The sequence below is a fragment of the Electrophorus electricus genome, chromosome 16 (assembly GCF_041902795.1).
Source record: "Electrophorus electricus isolate QZ-2024a chromosome 16, ASM4190279v1, whole genome shotgun sequence".
Taxonomy (NCBI): domain Eukaryota; kingdom Metazoa; phylum Chordata; class Actinopteri; order Gymnotiformes; family Gymnotidae; genus Electrophorus; species Electrophorus electricus.
The window spans coordinates 15,389,140-15,406,503 of NC_137512.1; the positions used below are offsets into that span (position 1 = coordinate 15,389,140).

Sequence of the window (17,364 nt, forward strand, 5' to 3'; positions counted from 1 at the left end):
AACAGTGTGTTGTGTGCATTTTTTTAGTTGTGTCACAAAATTTTGAGTGCCACTTGAAATGGTTTGGACATTTAATTCTGGAGCTCAAAACTGAACAGATGCACAGAAACATGTCAATTTACAGTAAAAAACACACTCCTTCCTCATGTATTAGAGACCACACAAGAAAAGTGTGCAAAAGAAGCCGAGGCAACTCAAGGTATGGATATAGGAAAAGAGAAGTAAAAAAGGAAAAGAATACTGGCAGAACAACAGTTTGACTGAGTGTATGTTATTACTGGGGCAACCATAAACTTGGTTTATCACTACACAAGCAGTAGCCTTCATCCTGACATTAATTTGAGCATAAAATTAATATCTTTGTTACATCAACTTCTCGCTTGTTTTCCTATCAAATATTTGTATTTTTTACTCTTTTGATGAAATGGGAGTCGTTATTATTATTATGCTTTACCTGAGACCTTCTGTTACAGATGGCTGAATGAAGTTGAAATATCACTTTGATTTCAGATACGTGATGGGCTAAAGACAGAAGCAAGTTGGCATCTTGCTACATGATAAACCATGTCAACCTCACATTTTACAGCATTTGTTCAAGGCATGCTTTGATGGGAAATGTAGTCTTCTTGCTAGAACTTAAATATACTTTCCAAATGTCCATCCACACTATTATCTCATGTATATGACTGCATACACAGCAATCACCATTTATAACTGTCCAATAATACAACATGCAGTTAATCAGGATTAGTCATTATTTTGTTATTGTATAAGGAGAAGTGTGAGATATTGCTTGTCTACAAAGACACTTATCATAATAGATGATTATATGAGCCCCATATTTTAAGGCATATAAACATTTGAACGAATACCTAGAAATACCCCATGTGCAATGGAATACATGGCACATGCAATACCTCCTTGAGGCCAGCAAATCCATTTCTATGCAGTTCCTGACCGCAAAAGGTTTTGGCTCCTGATGAATAAATAATCACATTTGGTATAGTATGCCTTATTGCGCGCAGTAATCTTTTGAGTTGATTGTGTTCTTGAAGATAAAAATAGATTATTGGTAGGACACAAGTTCCCACAGCTGAATGTTATTTGGGTGACTGGAATTCTGAATAGAAGTCCCTATTTCTAAATATTCAGGAAGATTAGGAGAATACACAAATTTAAACAGAGCATCATTACAGTGTGTGGATCACATCCTCCAATGTACAAAACATGTTTTCTGTGACAGGTGAGATAAAACCAGAAATTGAGAACTATACATACAGAAAAACAACAAACCAAGCAAACACAAGGCTTACTGAAAAGTCACCACAAATTTAAAATGTCATTAGTTGCAGGCACGTTCTTTGTTTGCAGCCATCAATGTTAGTCCCTCTTTGGCCTCAGTGTGGATGGACCTTAGGGAAAGACCACTAGGGGGCATTGCAGGCTTCACAGTCGTGGGTCCTCAGCAGGGGCAGGTGCTCTTAGGCTCGGACTCGTGGCCTAGCCTCAGCCTCCCGTCCTCCCTCATCACGTCTCTATGCAGCAGTGACCTCTGGGCCTTCAGGCGACAGGCCAGGCACATGAAGATGGAGTCCACGTTCTGGCTCTCCTTGGGGTCCTTGGCTGACGTCTCGAACAGCAGCATGTTGTGGGCGTCAGCAAACTTCAGTGCTGTGCTGGAGGGCACCTGGATCTGGTCCACCAGGTCACACTTGTTGCCCACGAGGACACGGGGCACAGAGGGTGACACACGGTGGCCGTCACACTCCTGCACCCAGGTCTTCAGGTTCTGGAACGAGGCCATCTTGGTGACATCATAGACGAAAACGACAGCATGTACATTGCGGTAGTAGTGCTCCACCATGCTCTTTCGGAAGCGCTCCTGACCTGCGGTGTCCCATACCTGCACCTGTGCGTTCACACAAATGCAGCAGAAGGGAAACCAAGACACAGGAGACTGAGCTGTGCTGTGTCAGTGCAGATCATTTTAAGAGAAAAAGGATGCTGATAACTGAGAAAAGAGACTGAAAAAGCATCTTTTAATGATACTCACAAGTAACGCAAGTTTTCCATAGAATGTATTTTATATATTTTGTAACCATACTTTCCCAATCTTCAATCAATGTTATGTCTCAAGCTCATTCTTGATGTTCTTAAAACATTGTACTCTGGATGTTACATTCGTTACCACGTAGTTTATATAGATAAAGCTGCACTGAATTAGCATGGCACTCACTGAACTTGGTCTCATTCAATACTCCTACAAAAGCATACAAGGGGCCTTCACTGTATTTTTAATTAACGTGAAATGACACTTCACCAGAATCTACATCAAATGAAAAGAGATCAATGGACAAGAAAAATATCCTGCTAAATTCAGAGTCCAATGTAATATGAGGAGAGGTCTCTTGGGATCTGTAATCACTTAAGGCTAACATTCTTACAAATAAACAGCAGTCACAACAGACACGAACACCGTGAATTTGTAACCCACACATAGTGCGATCATTCGAAGTTTGACATTGATCTGAATGCAAACATAAAAGGAACCAAACACAAGAGACGTTTCCTCGTAACAGAGGAATCTGGTTCGTTGTCATGCCATTGACTGAAACATACATTACGAATTGTGGTGCTTAAGACAATGACATGTCGGCCTTCGAGAGCCCATCCTTACGACCCACCTTTATTTTCTCGCCTTCGATCTCCACGGCTTTCTCCCTGAAATCTACACCGATTGTGGCCTCGGTCTTATCCGGGAAGGATCCACCGGTGAATCGGAAGGTTAAACACGTCTTACCAACATTCGAGTCCCCGATTACAATGATTTTAAAAATTCGTGTCTGCACACTATGGTCCAGAGACGCGCTCAAGTCGAAGGACGACGTGAGGTTAGCATTTCGTACGTTTGCAGTTCCTCGTCTATTTTCAGTTGCTTCATTTGCCATTACGGTGAAAAGATGTGCGTACACTTGTGCACCACTGCTCTGCTGGTAAGGATGGGGGAAGGGGTGGTACAAATCCCCTCCCTCCGCTTCTTTCCCGTATGCAGATGCAAGGCTAGGACTGCAGGCAAGTGCATAGTAAATTGATAGAATGTTAGCTATCTATGTTCGGACTTTTATTTTTGGTCACTGTGATAAGTTGTAACACGCACGCGGCTTATCTGACACTAGACTGTTCTGTTCATTTATTTTCGCTGCTACAACCTCGTGGAATAGGCTATGTTAATCAGCCTATACGTGAAGACATGAACTATACAGCTCTAATGACTATGTTTAAATCCATTTGCCATAATTATATTACTTTAAAAATAATAAAAATATACAGTATTGAAATTATTACGAGCGGTGTAACAATAGATATTAATGGGTTTAGGCTACACATTAATTTATTAATTAATTTTTTTCTGTTGTTGTAAATGTTCCCATCAAATAATTTTTACTCACCCAGTGTGTCAGTAACTAATCAGTTTGTAGAACTGGCCGCTTGTGTCTCATCTTTGGTGCGGATATCAGAACAATGCTAACATTTGTGCCATACAAGGCTCCCTTCTACTCTGACAGTGAAAGGCTGTTTTGTTCTGAATGAAAATGCATAGAATCTTGTGGGTATATATTAGATGTACATTTACTCTGCATACAAACAACAATTTTGCCTATTTTCCCTTCAAATCGCATCTGATTTCCAATTTAAAAATATGCATTTTCATACATTATCAAAACACAAGCATATATGTTTCAAACATTTGAATATATAATTTTATGTACAAACCAATATTTCTTTAAATTATGTATACAGAAGTTTAAAATTCATACGTTACTGGAACTTTAGCTTGTTGGTTCCAATCCCATGGCTGTAACAAAATTCTTTACACACTCATGAAGGAGGAATAATGCCCATGTGAAAATTCCTTAGGTTGTGTTATTAACTTTAAATGCAGCTGAAGTCATTTTAGGTTCTATTTACATTTGTTTACAAGGATGATGTGCACGTACCTTGAAATATTTGAACTTCAAATATCTCTCTACTCCACACATTCAGATCACTTGAAGGTATGTTGCTTTGAAGTCTGTACCCAGGGCATTTTTGGCATTGCATTTATAAATCCCTGAGTTCATTAGGCTGGGATCCTGTATTACCAAACTGCCATCCTTGGTCATGTGAATTCCACCTAATGCAGTGAAGCGATTGTTGGGCACAAGTGTGGTGCGTCCTGGTAGAGTCCAAGAAATGTCTGGTTTAGGAATACCTGCAGCAATGCAGTTTAGTGTTACTGGAGACCCCTTTGCAACTCTTATTATGGATGGTGGTGGATTAGTGATCTGTGGTGGAAACACCATAATAGTTACAGGATATGACAGTGATGACGATCCAAACATGTTAGTGGCTTTGCAAGTGTACGTTCCTCTGTCAAACTTTGCAATTTCTCTAAGATGAAGTGTTCCATTTGATAAGTAAGTGACTCTTCCAATAACCTGAGGCCTGTCCAATACCAGACCATTTGGGAGAGTCCAAGTGATGGTTGCTTGGGGCCAGCCATCCACTGTGCATGGCATGCTGAGTGTTTGTCCAAGTGAAATCTTCATAGATGAAGCTGTACTTCGAATTTGGGGCTTCTTTCCGGGTTCTAAAGCATAGCGCTTTTCTGCTTGTCCTGCTACATTTTTGGCCAGACAGCGATAAACCCCTTTGTCACTTGGCACTGGTTGAATAATGTACAAAGTCCCATTTCCCGAGGAGTGGATAAACCTCTTAAGTTTCATGCCTGAAGCCAGCACTGTAGTGTTGGGCAGAATCCAAACAAACTCTGGCTTTGGTCTCCCTACAGCCTGGCATTTCAAAGTAATGTCATCTCCATCTAGTTTGAGGGGTAAAACCTCAATGTTTGGCACTGGGAAGCTTGGCTTTTCAGCAAGTGATGCAACTTCGAGATCAATTACTAGACTTGCCTCTCCCAGATAATTTTTGGCCACACAGAGAAACTTACCTTCGTCAGTTTTCCGGAGGCCTCGTAGTTCAAGAGTTCCATTCTTGTGGACTTGGAACCTGCCCCCAACGTATGGTGTGGGCAGAGACATACCGTAAGATGTGGTCCATGTTACCTGTGGCTCAGGCATGCCCTCAGCAGTGCAGTGCAGCAACAGAGTCTGATAGGAGACTGCCAAAATTTTACTGGCTGTTTGTCCTCTTTTTCCATTGATATGTGGCTCGCGGACTTCCACTTGGAGATTCACATTCTTAATGTCATCACCAGCTGAGTTCCGTGCGACACATGCATACTTTCCCTGGTCTGCCAAAGTCACCTTTTTTATGATCAGTGTCCCATCATTCAATATTTGATATTTAACTGAAGACGAGGTTATTATCTCATTGTTTGGTGAAATCCAGATAATAGTGGGTACAGGTTCACCTGTAGCATCACACTTCATCTGAACTGATTGGCCAAGAGAAGCCCAAAGAGACATGTGGTCTTTGGAGGAAATCTGGGGGGAATTTGGGATCACCTCAACACTCACCTTCATTGCATCCTCCCCCAGTGTGTTTTTTGCATAGCATGTATAATCGCCTTCATCATTTTCCCCCATTTGCTGCAACAGGAGAGTGCCGTTACCAAAGATAGTGTACCGACGACTGCGTGTTCCGCTGTCATCTGATTGCAGAGCATTGTTTATCACTGTACCATCAGGCAGACTCCATGATACTTCTGGGTCTGGAAGACCCGAAGCTACACAATCCACAAGGAAGTTGTCTCCATTAGTGACTCTCTTTTGTGGAGTGCCTATGTTCTCTATCTTGGGTGGTTTCATGAGGACCTCCAGCTGAAACAATTCAATTTCCTCTCCATTGGGCTTTTGGTACATGCAAAGGTAACTGCCACCATCTTTTTCAGTCAACTGCAGGATCCTGAGAGTGCCATTAGAGAAAGCAGTTATGTGTCTCTGAGGACTGGAGACAAAAGCAGAGAAACTGTCAGTTCACATTTTCGCACGTTTCGTTATTTTAAATAACTGTGAAAGCAATTCTTTCTCAAATGTAAACTTAAAATATTCTGACTTTTTCATTTATGCTTGTTGATATTTATCTCTTTTAGATGGTTGTGGTTTGTAAATTCATAGCATTAATTTGCCTCATAGTCAGTTTATGGCAAAATAAGTAATTATGAGGTTTGGTGAAATATTCTTTAAAGTTTAATTAAATATATTACTATGAGGTGTAAGAGGACCCTGTTTCTGTGTGCTCAATAATGAGGAATGTGACTATTGTATTGTCTGGATCAGCAGGGTTTATTTGGGTTTCTGTCTGACACCACAGGCTGTTTCACATTTGTAAGACATTGTTTGTATTACAGTAATGACGAAGCTAATCTGGGGTGAGTTTTAAAGTGCCAGTTATGGTTGAAACTGTATGAATGGAAGTTATATTTGTACATGAATGGCTTTAATTATCTGACACCAGCTGTGTTTTGTAAAGGAAAGCGTCTCCTACATTCTGAGCATGTGGTTTATGAATTATGCTTGCACAGAAAGACACCCTTCCACATGTGTTAGAATCATAGTCCATCCAACTGCAGATGGTAGATATACTAAACACTAAATAACACATAATAAAATAAATAAATAATAAAAATCCTATGTCCTGATTTACAGTGTTAACACAAATATTAATCCAACTATGTATTTAATGCATACATCTATTTAATGCATACATCTATCTATCTATCTATCTATCTATCTATCTATCTATCTATCTATCTATCTATCTATCTATCTATCTATCTATCTATCTATCTATCTATCTATCTATCTATCTATCTATCTATCTATATAAAATGTATGTATGTATTGGGGGTGGCATATATGTATGAGGGAGGGGGAATGCTAACACTGCAGTTGTACCTTTGGCGGGGCTCCAGTAGAGCTCTAGATGGCAGCCTCCAGACAGTGCCTCTGTGGGAACGTGTGGACTCAGGGCAATGCAGGAAAACCATGGACCCATACATGGCTGAGACATGGTGCTGCTGAACCAGACCTTTCCAGGGACCAACAGCCTCCTGCTGAACATCCAGCTCCACCACTCTCTTAGTGATGCCGACCACGTTTGCAGCCAAGCACTCATACCTCCCTGTGTCCGTGGGTGAGACACTTTTGACATAAAGTGTGCCGTTGGGGAATACAAAGAGGCGCCTCTCAATGAATTGTGTTGGTTTCATTTGTGAACTGTCAGGAAGAACCCACTTAAGGAGAGGCTCAGGCTCACCTTTGGCTGTGCAGTGCACATAAATGCTTCGGCCAGCATTAAGGGATATACTTTCTGAGGCCTCCTCATTGATTGTTGGTGGCAGTGCAGCAACATGCAGGTGGTAGGTCAGGGTATCAGCACCTGCTGCATTACTAGCAATGCACTTGTAGTCTCCTTTGCTGGAAAAGTTTGCATATCTAATTCTGAGGGTTCCATTGGGAAAAAGTGATATAGGTCTGTCAAGAACAACTATCTCTCGTACAAAAGTTCTGTCCGGTAGAATCCAGGAGACCTGGGCTTGCGGCTTGCCAGCTGCAGTACAGTCCAAGCTGATTGGCTTACCCAGGTAGACAGAGATGTCTCTGTGTTTGGGGCCCTGTATTTTGGGAGGTTCTGTTTGTATGGCAAGAGTGAGCACCATACGATCTGAGCCAAATTTATTTTGTGCAGTACAGAGGTACTGGCCTCGGTCCTGCAGCTGGACATTCTTTATAACAAAAGTACCATTTGGAAGAACCTCAAATCTTTGTCCATGTTTTGTGCTGGCTTGAATTGTAGCACCTGTAAAGGGTATATATAATAGATAACAGATAATAAAGTACATCTGTTGTATTAGGATACTAAACAGGGCTAATATTTGCAAGATCCTGTGATGGACATCAAACACAACTCAAATATACATAGCAAACACATGTTGCTATGTAGATTTTGGGTTTTAATTTTTCTGATGAAAGCTAAAATGTAATCATGCATGCTGATGTTACATATAGATTTTTAACTGTTGACTGTATTAATTTACTGTGCAAGGATGGAATTATTTTGATTGTAAGCACAGAATAGTTTCTAAATTCAGTATGAGGCTACGTACCTGTAGAGACTTTAGTCCAGGAGATAGCAGGCTTAGGGTCCCCTGATGACTGACAGCGCAGGAGAACATTTGCTTCTGCTAGTGCAGACACACTGACCGTGTCAGTTGCAATGATCCTGGGTTTCGCGCCACTACCCAACAGGTCTGGAAAGGGCAATGCAGTGCTCAACTTCTTTGTTCCAAATTGACTGTAGTGCCAGCGACTCCCATACAGTATGCTGGCTGTGGTGTGTGGCTTGCTTGTTGCTGCTACCACAGAAGGGGATGTCACAGGCTTGTGGATGCTTGGGAAATTTGGAGCTGGATGAGGCCTTGGGGTGGGCTGGTATGTCCTTGGTTTGAGAGTAACTGGCTTTCCCAGCTGGACTAAACGGTAAGCATCAAGCTGGGATTGCCGGTATTTGTTTCGAAGCCTACTTAGGAGCAAGTAATCTCTTACTCGAGAGGATGTGCTGCTGTGTGGTGCTACGGTTAGGGGCAAGGCTGTCACTGCTGACCAGGGGATGTAAGCAGTGGGCTTTGCAGTTTGTGCTGTGATTTCAGGTCGGTTAGTGATCCCTAGTCTCCTTTCCTTTGTGTGTGGTAAATGCCATATTCTGTCCGATGAAGAGTGCTGCCTTGATCCATGAATCGTGGGCCAGACTGGGATGTGGTTGGTGTAAGTCCAGAAGGGAGAAGGAGTATAAGTCCTGGACACAGGTGAGATTTGGTTTCTTCTCTGGGTTAGCCATGGGTGGATAGGCAACTCAGGAATCTCAGGCTTGACTGCTGAGTTATCTACATTCTTTCTACTGATGTTAATCAAGGCTGGTTTCTCTGTGGTTAGTGGATCTTTCTCTGTTATAGAAAGTTTAGTATTGGTTATCTGAATACTAGGAGAGCTTGTAGTTATTATCCTTTGTATGTATTTATTTTTATTTGTTCTGTTACTTGTCCAGCCAATATCTTCCCTGTTTTCATGTTTATACCACTTATTTTGCATGGGTGCAAGTGTGATAGGAGCTGTAATCATGAGCTCAACTGACCCATTATATTTGTTTTTATCCTGATTTTTAACTAATTTTCCTTCATGTGATAGTTTTGTTTTTTTATTAAGTTGAGGAGACATCTCTATTACTGTCACATTTACAGGGTTTTTAATACGAGGATCGAGTTCACTCAGAATCTCAGAATCTGTCACAGGTCTACTCCCTGTGTTTTTATTGTTCATTTGAAAAAAACTGGACATGGGAGATAAAGGAGCTGCTGTGGAAGATGAAGTTGTGAGTGTTATTTTTGTTGTGGTGGGTGGGGGGTGCATAGGTTTCTGTGGTCGTGGCCTTCTTGGTGGAAGTCTTCTTCTGTATGGAGGCCTCCGTCTTTGGTTCAGGGTGGGATTGCTATTTGCCCTTATTCTCTCCTCTATTAAGTGAATGTCTGTCTGTTTTTCTGGTTGTGTCACATGTGCCAAATTTGAATTTATAGGGGACAATGTGGTTGAGAGGTGAACTGAAGCTAAACTCGGAGTGTTAAACCTGTTAACAGATTTTTGATGTATTTGTTCTTGCTCTGCTGAACTGTAGTCTGTATGCTCTCTGTGAGGGGCTTGTACAAGCTGCTTGGAACTGAAATAATATTTATGGGCACTACTGGTAGCACTGCTAGACCTAAATTCAAAAGCAGTAGTGGGATAAGGACTCATAGGAGCAGGAGTTGTTATTTTCACAGTTGTGGTCTCTCCTTGTGTTGTGATAATTGTTGCTGGCTGCACAGTAGATACTTTAGCGTTAGCTTTTACAAATATTTGTGGCCAGCGATCTGGATCAAACTCCTTGACATATTTGTTTGGTTGCTCCTTGATGCGCTTTCCTTTAAAGCCCCGTCGATGGACTCCACCTGAACCTCTGTGTTTTCCATCTGTTCTCTGAGGAGTTTGTTTCGCAGTTGGGTACTTGATTTCTTGGTATCCTGAACCTTCTGTGTCCTCACTATGAAGAAAGTGTGACTCCCCTTCCACCACACTACTAACTGAAGAGTCTTCCTCTTTTTTACTTGCTACAACAACCATGTGAGATAACATATCCACCCCATGAAGGTTAGCTGCTAAACAGCTATATTCCCCAGTATCCTCATCCAACACGTTTTTAATGATCAAAGTGTTATTTTGTGACACATGGATTCTTCCTTTTGCATCAGATGCATTTAGAATCTCATGCTTTGGTAGGATCCATCTGGTCTCAACTGGCTGAGGTGAAGTAACTGAACAGGGAAGAATGAGTGATTCCCCATAGTCCACAGACATCTTCTTTCCATTTAAGTCACTGGGGCTAAGAAGACGTTCCCTGACAGTGAGCCTATAGGAAATTATGTCCACATCTGTCTCAGTCCGCACAAAACAGTGATAGAGCCCACTGTCTGACAGGCTTGTGTTTTTGATGACTAATCTGTTATGCTCAGACACAATTCTGTGAGAATCAGTCTTTTCTAAAGTGGTCAGATCTGGAAGCATCCACTCCATTGATTGATGTCCAGAGCTAAGCACATTACAGTCAAGAGTGACCTCAGAGTGTTCCAGTGCTATCTGAATCCTTCTTGGGGTTCCTCTCAGGATAAGAGCCCAGGAGGAGACTTTGTCTTCCTGCTCTCCTCTTTCACTGATGTGCTTTGATATAAAAGTAGAGAAGTTCAACACTAGCTTTTTTGTTGTGGTCTTGCGTCGATTCAACTGAAGAGTAACCCTGGGTTGCAGAAGCCAGTCCGGATCAGCCATTAAATGCCCTTTGAGTTCAGTAAAGTAAGGTGAGTCTTCACTTGTGGCCTGGAAGTACTGAAAGGTTGCCTTTGAAGTGTTCTCGAGCCTTGCTCCTTGTACCAGTATGGCTGGGCTCTCATAGTAGTACGCAACTAGTCTCCACAGGTTCTGGAGAGCATCCCTGTCGATTTCACATTCAAGCAGAGAGAGCAGGGTCACATTTGCCTCCACCACCCTTGACCCCTTCAGCTGTTCCCATGCTATCAAGGTCCCTTCAGTTGGCCGTGTAACGTCACAGGCGACATGGGCTCTATTCCCATGGCTGTCGGACAGTGTGAATGTCAAGTGGCCCAGTGGATGCTCTAGGTCCTTGACATAAGGGACATCAGGCTCCTGGTCCTCCCAGGTGCCACCCTCGGCTGTCCTCAGCGGGGAGAGGATTGAAGGTCTGTTGCATGAGAGCTGCTGGGCTGAGAGCTGGAGAACCTGGCTGCTGTTGAGGGGCTGTGGTGAGGCACATGCAGCACAGTTCTCACCAGCAATAGCATCCTGGTCCTTCTTGCACTTAATCACACCTGCAAAAATGACAGTGAGCAAGTGTGTGTGTGTGTGTGTGTGTGTGTGTGTGTGTGTGTGTGTGTGTGTGTGTGTGTGTGTGTGTGTGTGTGTGTGTGTGTGTGTGAGAGAGAGAGAGAGAGAGAGAGAGACAGATTAGGGTTGATGAATGGCTCCAACTAAGCATGCTAGATCATTGGTTAGTGGGTTAGAAGTTTTATGGGAAAAGAATCTGGACATTCTTCTCCATTATTCCTAAATGAAATAACTTTTTTTTACAAACGGAGCTCTGTAGTGTTTAATTACAACGTTGTACAATGTCAATTTCACATAGCCAGTGAAATGAAATATTATTATTATTATTATTATTATTATGCTCTAACAGATTCCTCACAAATGGAATCAGATAATTCATTTTCACTTTCTGCTTATGTGTCATTTAGTGGATGACAGACAAAATAGCAAAATATAAAACATGGGAATAGACAATGACCAAGAAAGAGGAAAAGGGGAAGAGCCAAATCTATTAATGGGAGTCCCTGTTTTAACCCAGCATGTCCCATCTCAGGAGGTATGCACAGTTATAGAAGGAGGAAACAATATATAATTACTCGGTTGTTTAAATGTAGTGGTATTTATATTTGTATGCATTAACACACAGGTACTACATATATAAAGTGTATATAAAGTGGTGCTAGTCACTATTTGGTTTAAAGGTTTTTCTGTGGAGGTTTTTTCTTTATTTGAAGATTGATCCAATCCAAATCCCATTAATTGAAGGTGACTTTTATGAGTTCAGGGTGCGTGTAGGCCGACATTTCATGTCAGTTTGTGCGAACCTCACCCTCGTGTTTCTTGTCCCACTCTAAGAGCCAACGGATGTGGCAGTCGCATATCCAGGGGTTGCTGTGCAGGGAGAGCAGCTCCAGCCTGCTCAGGTGCTGAAGCGTGCCGGGCAGAAAGTACTCTAGTTGGTTGCCCGCGAGGTGAAGGTGACGCAGGCCCGAACCCCAGAAGGTGCCCAGGACGGAGAGGGTGGTGAATGTGTGTGGGTGGAGGTCGTGCAACATGTTGCCCTCCAGCTGGAGGAGCTTGAGTGATGGTAGCCCAGTGAAGGAGAACGGCTCGATGAAGCCAATTAGATTGTGGTCCAGGTGCAGACGCACTAGGCTGCTCATCCCTTTGAACATGCCATGGTCTATTGTCTTTAGCTTGTTGTAGCTCAGCTTTAATATCTGTATAAATAAATAGACATGTTCAGTTCAATTGCTTTTCAATTTCTGAAATGCAAGTAGAACTTGATAAGTATCTGCAGCACTTTGAAGCTGAAATTAAAAAAAGATAGGTACAGAAGAGCAGACAGAGAAGGCTCCATACCTGATATGACCGTTCATATGGTTGTACTTAAGGCAAAGAGTGGTGCATGGTATAGTGCAGTGCAAATTTTATTTATAAAAAGTGCATATTTCTACACATATAGACATATACCCGCATGTGTGTGTGCGTACACACATACACGGCTCCAATCACCTGGAGGTAACGTAAGTGGTAAAAGGATCCTGAAGCCACAGACGTGATGTCGTTCCCATGCAGCATAAGCATCTCAAGTTGGCGCAGCTTTTCATAATCCAAGGGCCCCACAGCGGCAATACTGTTATAGCTACAGGGAGGATACGGGAGCTCATAAACATGGTTTCACTTTAAAATTCAGGAGGAAATACATCTGTCCTTTTATCTTTTAGTATTGGATCTCTTTGTCTGAAAAGTTGCCTAAGATATCTCCTGTTATTTTGTAACAGTTCTTTTCACTTTTCAAGTATGGAGATTTATTACAGACAATTATGCCAAGTAAGATATAGCAAAGTGTGCTATCTCAGATGAACAGTATCAGATAAACGTAAATGCTACTATAAAGTATAATCATTGACAATGTTTTATCACTGGCAGTTCCTATATAATAATGAGTTAAAATTAACATGCCACTATTCACATATTCACTATTCACTATACATGACTGATGGTGGTAGCAGAGCCTGACTCTCTGTAAGTGCATTGCACCAAAATAGACAGCATAAGATAACAAAAACTGTCTTCTATTATAACAAAAAAGGAGTCAGTGATTAGACTTCACATTAACATGCCTCCACGCAGAGAACAGTGGCAGAGCTGCCTACCCCAGGTTCAGTCTCTCTGTGTCCTTAGGCAGGTTGCGCGGGAGCGAGGGCAAATGGCGGAAGGTGCAGTGCACCTCTTTCGGGTTGGGGCAGCTGCAGGACCTGGGGCACGCGCACAGACATGCGGACAAAAAGAGCAGGAGCAGCAACAGCGCCACCTTCAGCCAGGGAGCAGGGTCACCCAGTGGAGCCATGGCTCTCTCATACCATCCTCCGATTTGCGTGTGCCGTTTTAAGGATCTGCTCTTTTTATACAGAAGACAGTCACAATTTTACAAATAATGAGGATGATAATGGAGCTGAGGGAGGGCAGTCGTGCTACGTTTCGCTGAGTTACTTCTTAGGCCAGGGAGCTTTTACCATTGCTTTGTGCAATACTAGGTGGGTGAGTCACAGATCACAAAGAGCTCCTTGGAACATGACACAGAATCATGCTGATCATTAGGCAGTTTTTTTCAAAGACAGGCAGTTCTGAGTTTTAAATGCATCTGTTTTAATTTAATAATATCTGTAATTATATGTACATATTAACACTAACCAGTTATGAGTGGCAGTACTAAAAGAAGGGCATGCAAATGAAAGGGTAATTTGATATATTATGCTGTTGGGCTTCTTCACGTTTATACTGCGCATTGCATAATAACTGAGTGAGATATTTGTTGTGATCTGTCATTCCACTGCTGGTTCTCCTTGTGGACTAATTCATTACTCAAGTGTTTTCCTCTCTTAGCAAAGCCTCGACAGCCCAATTATACCACAATCTTTAAGAGGATGATGACAGGTGCCGCACTTCCTAAATGCCAAAATATTCAGACTTCAGGGCAAGGAACGCCAGGGGTGTCTGCCTCTTCTCCTTTTATTGCCTGTTTGCCATTTTGAGTTGCTCAAGACTCCTCTGTTTCAAGAGTAATAATTGCAAAATGTGAGGCATGATTTATTTGCCTGTCAGTGGAATGATAATGACCCATGATGATTTGGGTGATTTCAGAAAACCAGTCTTAGAGTTACTCTGGCCAGATTATGGTAGAATTAACTTTCTATACTGTAGCAAGGGAAGAGAAACTGCCAGAGGCTATTAAACCTAATAACAACATAAAATTAATGCAGCACATTTGGATCCTTTCAACAGTGCATTCCATCAGTCTATATTAAAATCAAAGCTTTGGCTATGGGCTTGTCCCTGTTAAATTTGGGGATTCATTTTATATTCTAGGAGCAGTGAATCATTTTGTATAATCTTCATTTTAGTAGGAAAATGGAAGCATAAAAATAGCTTGCATATATCCATATGAAATCTCTTTTACTTTGTTTGTGTTCATGTGTTTGTGCACATCTATGTATGTGTGTGTGCGTGTGTGTTTGTCTGTGACTGGATGTTTTTTGTTGTTTTTTTTTTTACCTCAGAAGACAGCAGCTGTTCTAAGACATGCTAAACTCATTTACGGAAATGAAGGTTCATAATGTTATCTTAAAGTGATCTTTAAACACTGTGAAACTTGAGGTAACGCTTGTTTTCTGTTAGAGGAAATTTAAAGCTGACTTTTCTACACTCATCTGCTATAAATACTGCGCACATGCCCATGTTTTAACCGAGAGCACCGTCCTTTTTAAATTATCTGAAAAACGATCATGAAACAAAAGCATGTTAACCCGTAATAGTGTCATCAAAAGACTCAGAACTCTTATTCATGTTAATATGCCACAGTTAAATAATTGTCAAAAGTTTTATGTGCAAATATCCAATCGCAAAGCCCGCTTTTGTGTTTAAAGATTATTTCCATTTATGTGGAAACATGATGGCTACATGATGAAACAGTTATAACTATGAAGCAACTCTGCAGTAAACTCACCACAAGTCCATTTCTAAAACAAATCCCCGAATGCATAAAAACATGAATAATCAAGTCTCTTTCAAATCTGACTTACCTTTAGGTCTGTATTTAAAAGAAGTTGAGTTCTAACTCTTCAGTGTAGTTTGTTAGATTAGCACTTCAGAAGAGCAGCGGAGAAAGAAGCCGTTTGATGCTGTATTTTTCTTATTTACCATGCAGGGTGCACTGTGTGTTTGCAGTGATGGAGCACTGGCTGGAGAGCTCTCGGTCTTTGCCTCCTGAAGTCCAAGCTCTGCCACATCTGGATAAGCTCTTATCTCCCCCACTCCTGCTCTGTGCTGGCCTGCGCACGGGTGGAATGCTGCTGGCTGACTTGGCCTGCGGCCACCTCCTCTCCTCCCCACCTCTTCCTCCTCCTACTCCTCTGTCTCCTCCTCCTCTCTTGTGATTTCTTGCTCTCCCTTTGTTACCTGTGTCTCCAGAGTCATGGGTGCAGCTGTTTCTCTTGCTGTTGCTCCCCCCCCACCCACCCATACACCCACACTTGTCTTAATGTTCCCATGTTTTCTCTTTCAGTAGAGGGGGTACTTGGTCTCCACATTGGCTTGGGTTCAGGCCCTGTCTGTAAGGTCACCAGAGCAGTTGTAACTTATTATTCATAATGTATGCATAATGTGAACTGACTAGTAGCCAATGGCAAAGCTGTTATTTAAATCATATCATTAATCATACCAAGGTATAGCAAAACAAATATTGAAAATACTATGAAAAGGATCCCCTGTGTTAAAGTTTTATTCTGTTTCAGCAAATGGAAAAGCACTCATGCTCTCTCTCTGCTCTTTCTCTCTCTCTCTCTCTCTCTCTCTCTCTCTCTCTCTCTCTCATTCTCCCTCTTCCTCTCTCGCTCTCTCTCTCTCTCTCTCTCTCTCTCTCTCTCTCTCTCTCTCTCTCTCTCTCTCACACACACACACACACACACACACACACACACACACACACACACATAGTAAAATGAGTAAAAGCCACAGGAATGAAATTAACCAACAGTCCAAACTCTAGATAAGTGTTTTCTCTAACCAAAACAATTTCTATGCACAAAGTATGTTCAGAACTGTGGAATATCAGTTATGCAGACATCCATCTTAGAAAACTGTCAAATTAGAAGTTATGAAATGATAATGCAAGTACAGGAACTCTGCATGTTATTGCATATGAGATTCTGTTCATACAGCAGAATTTAAGGCTTTTGATATACAAACATAAAATATAATGCTAGATAAAATAAAGTTTTGAAAAAATGATTTATTCCATTCTTGGCTCTGAATTCATCTCTGATGGGAGGTCTGCTATTTAATTGGCCTCCAGCTATCATACACGTACTGTGGCACATTAAATATCACAGTGTTTCTCCAAATTCACTCTCCCAGCTTGCACTTCTCAGTACTTCTGAATTTGGCATTTGGCATCCATTCTGCCCTCTTTTTCAGACCGGGCCTGGGTCCTCTGCTGGCCGAGAAGTAAACACACAATCTTCATTGGTCGGCCCTTGCGTCTCATGCTGTGGCTGGAAAATGCATTTGGCTGTTTCCTGCCTTCTTTTTTAGTGCTGCATGCGGGCCTGAAGCCTGTGGTCAACAACAATTACGCACTCTATGAGAAACCAAGAGGAACCTTGAGATATGCATGCATACGGCATCGTTCTATAACACATGGGAATTCAAAAGCTTGAAACGAGACGGGGTGTGCACACACACATGCAGGCACACACAGCCACATATGCACACACACCAAATTAGCCCTCCCCTCATACCCCAACACAAAGGCCCCAAGTCAGGGATAACAAAGAACAGTATTCGGTTGCTTCCATGCTGTGGTAAAGTGCCAAGTGGTAAATGTGCCATTTTAATAATGCAGTTTACTTTGCCTGTTTTGCTCATAATTGGTGCCATATTTTGGTGCTGT

At 41.9% G+C, this 17,364-nt stretch overlaps 1 protein-coding gene across 3 annotated transcripts; it reads right to left on the minus strand.

The window, feature by feature from the left end:
• Positions 1-53: 53 nt before the first annotated feature.
• On the minus strand, positions 54-16,183 carry LOC113572481 (ras-related protein Rab-33A-like). 3 transcript variants are annotated; one of them, XM_081699538.1, is made up of 8 exons: positions 15,615-16,183; positions 13,571-13,815; positions 12,927-13,056; positions 12,241-12,631; positions 8,111-11,416; positions 6,900-7,803; positions 3,999-5,949; positions 1,787-1,909 (listed from the first exon to the last, which is right to left on the minus strand). In XM_081699538.1, exons 1-7 carry the CDS (start codon positions 15,615-15,617, stop codon positions 4,041-4,043), a joined length of 6,888 nt encoding a protein of 2,295 aa, XP_081555664.1. In that variant the 5' UTR covers positions 15,618-16,183; the 3' UTR covers positions 1,787-1,909; positions 3,999-4,040. The 3 variants fall into 3 exon arrangements, with proteins under 3 accessions (XP_026857910.2, XP_081555664.1, XP_081555665.1); XM_081699539.1 differs by having other exon boundaries at positions 1,798-1,909; positions 3,450-5,949; positions 15,497-16,183; XM_027002109.3 differs by lacking the exons at positions 3,999-5,949; positions 6,900-7,803; positions 8,111-11,416; ... (2 more) ...; positions 13,571-13,815; positions 15,615-16,183 and adding an exon at positions 2,685-3,427 and having other exon boundaries at positions 54-1,909.
• Between the last annotated feature and the right edge of the window lie 1,181 nt (positions 16,184-17,364).

What these genes read in the sequence shown, in the direction of transcription:
- LOC113572481 (XM_081699538.1), bottom strand. An exon ending in ACAGAGAGACTGAACCTGGG is followed by an intron (nt 13,057 to 13,570) that starts GTAGGCAGCTCT and finishes TCCTCCCTGTAG; the next exon opens with CTATAACAGTATTGCCGCTG. An exon ending in ACCACTTACGTTACCTCCAG is followed by an intron (nt 12,632 to 12,926) that starts GTGATTGGAGCC and finishes TTATTTATACAG; the next exon opens with ATATTAAAGCTGAGCTACAA.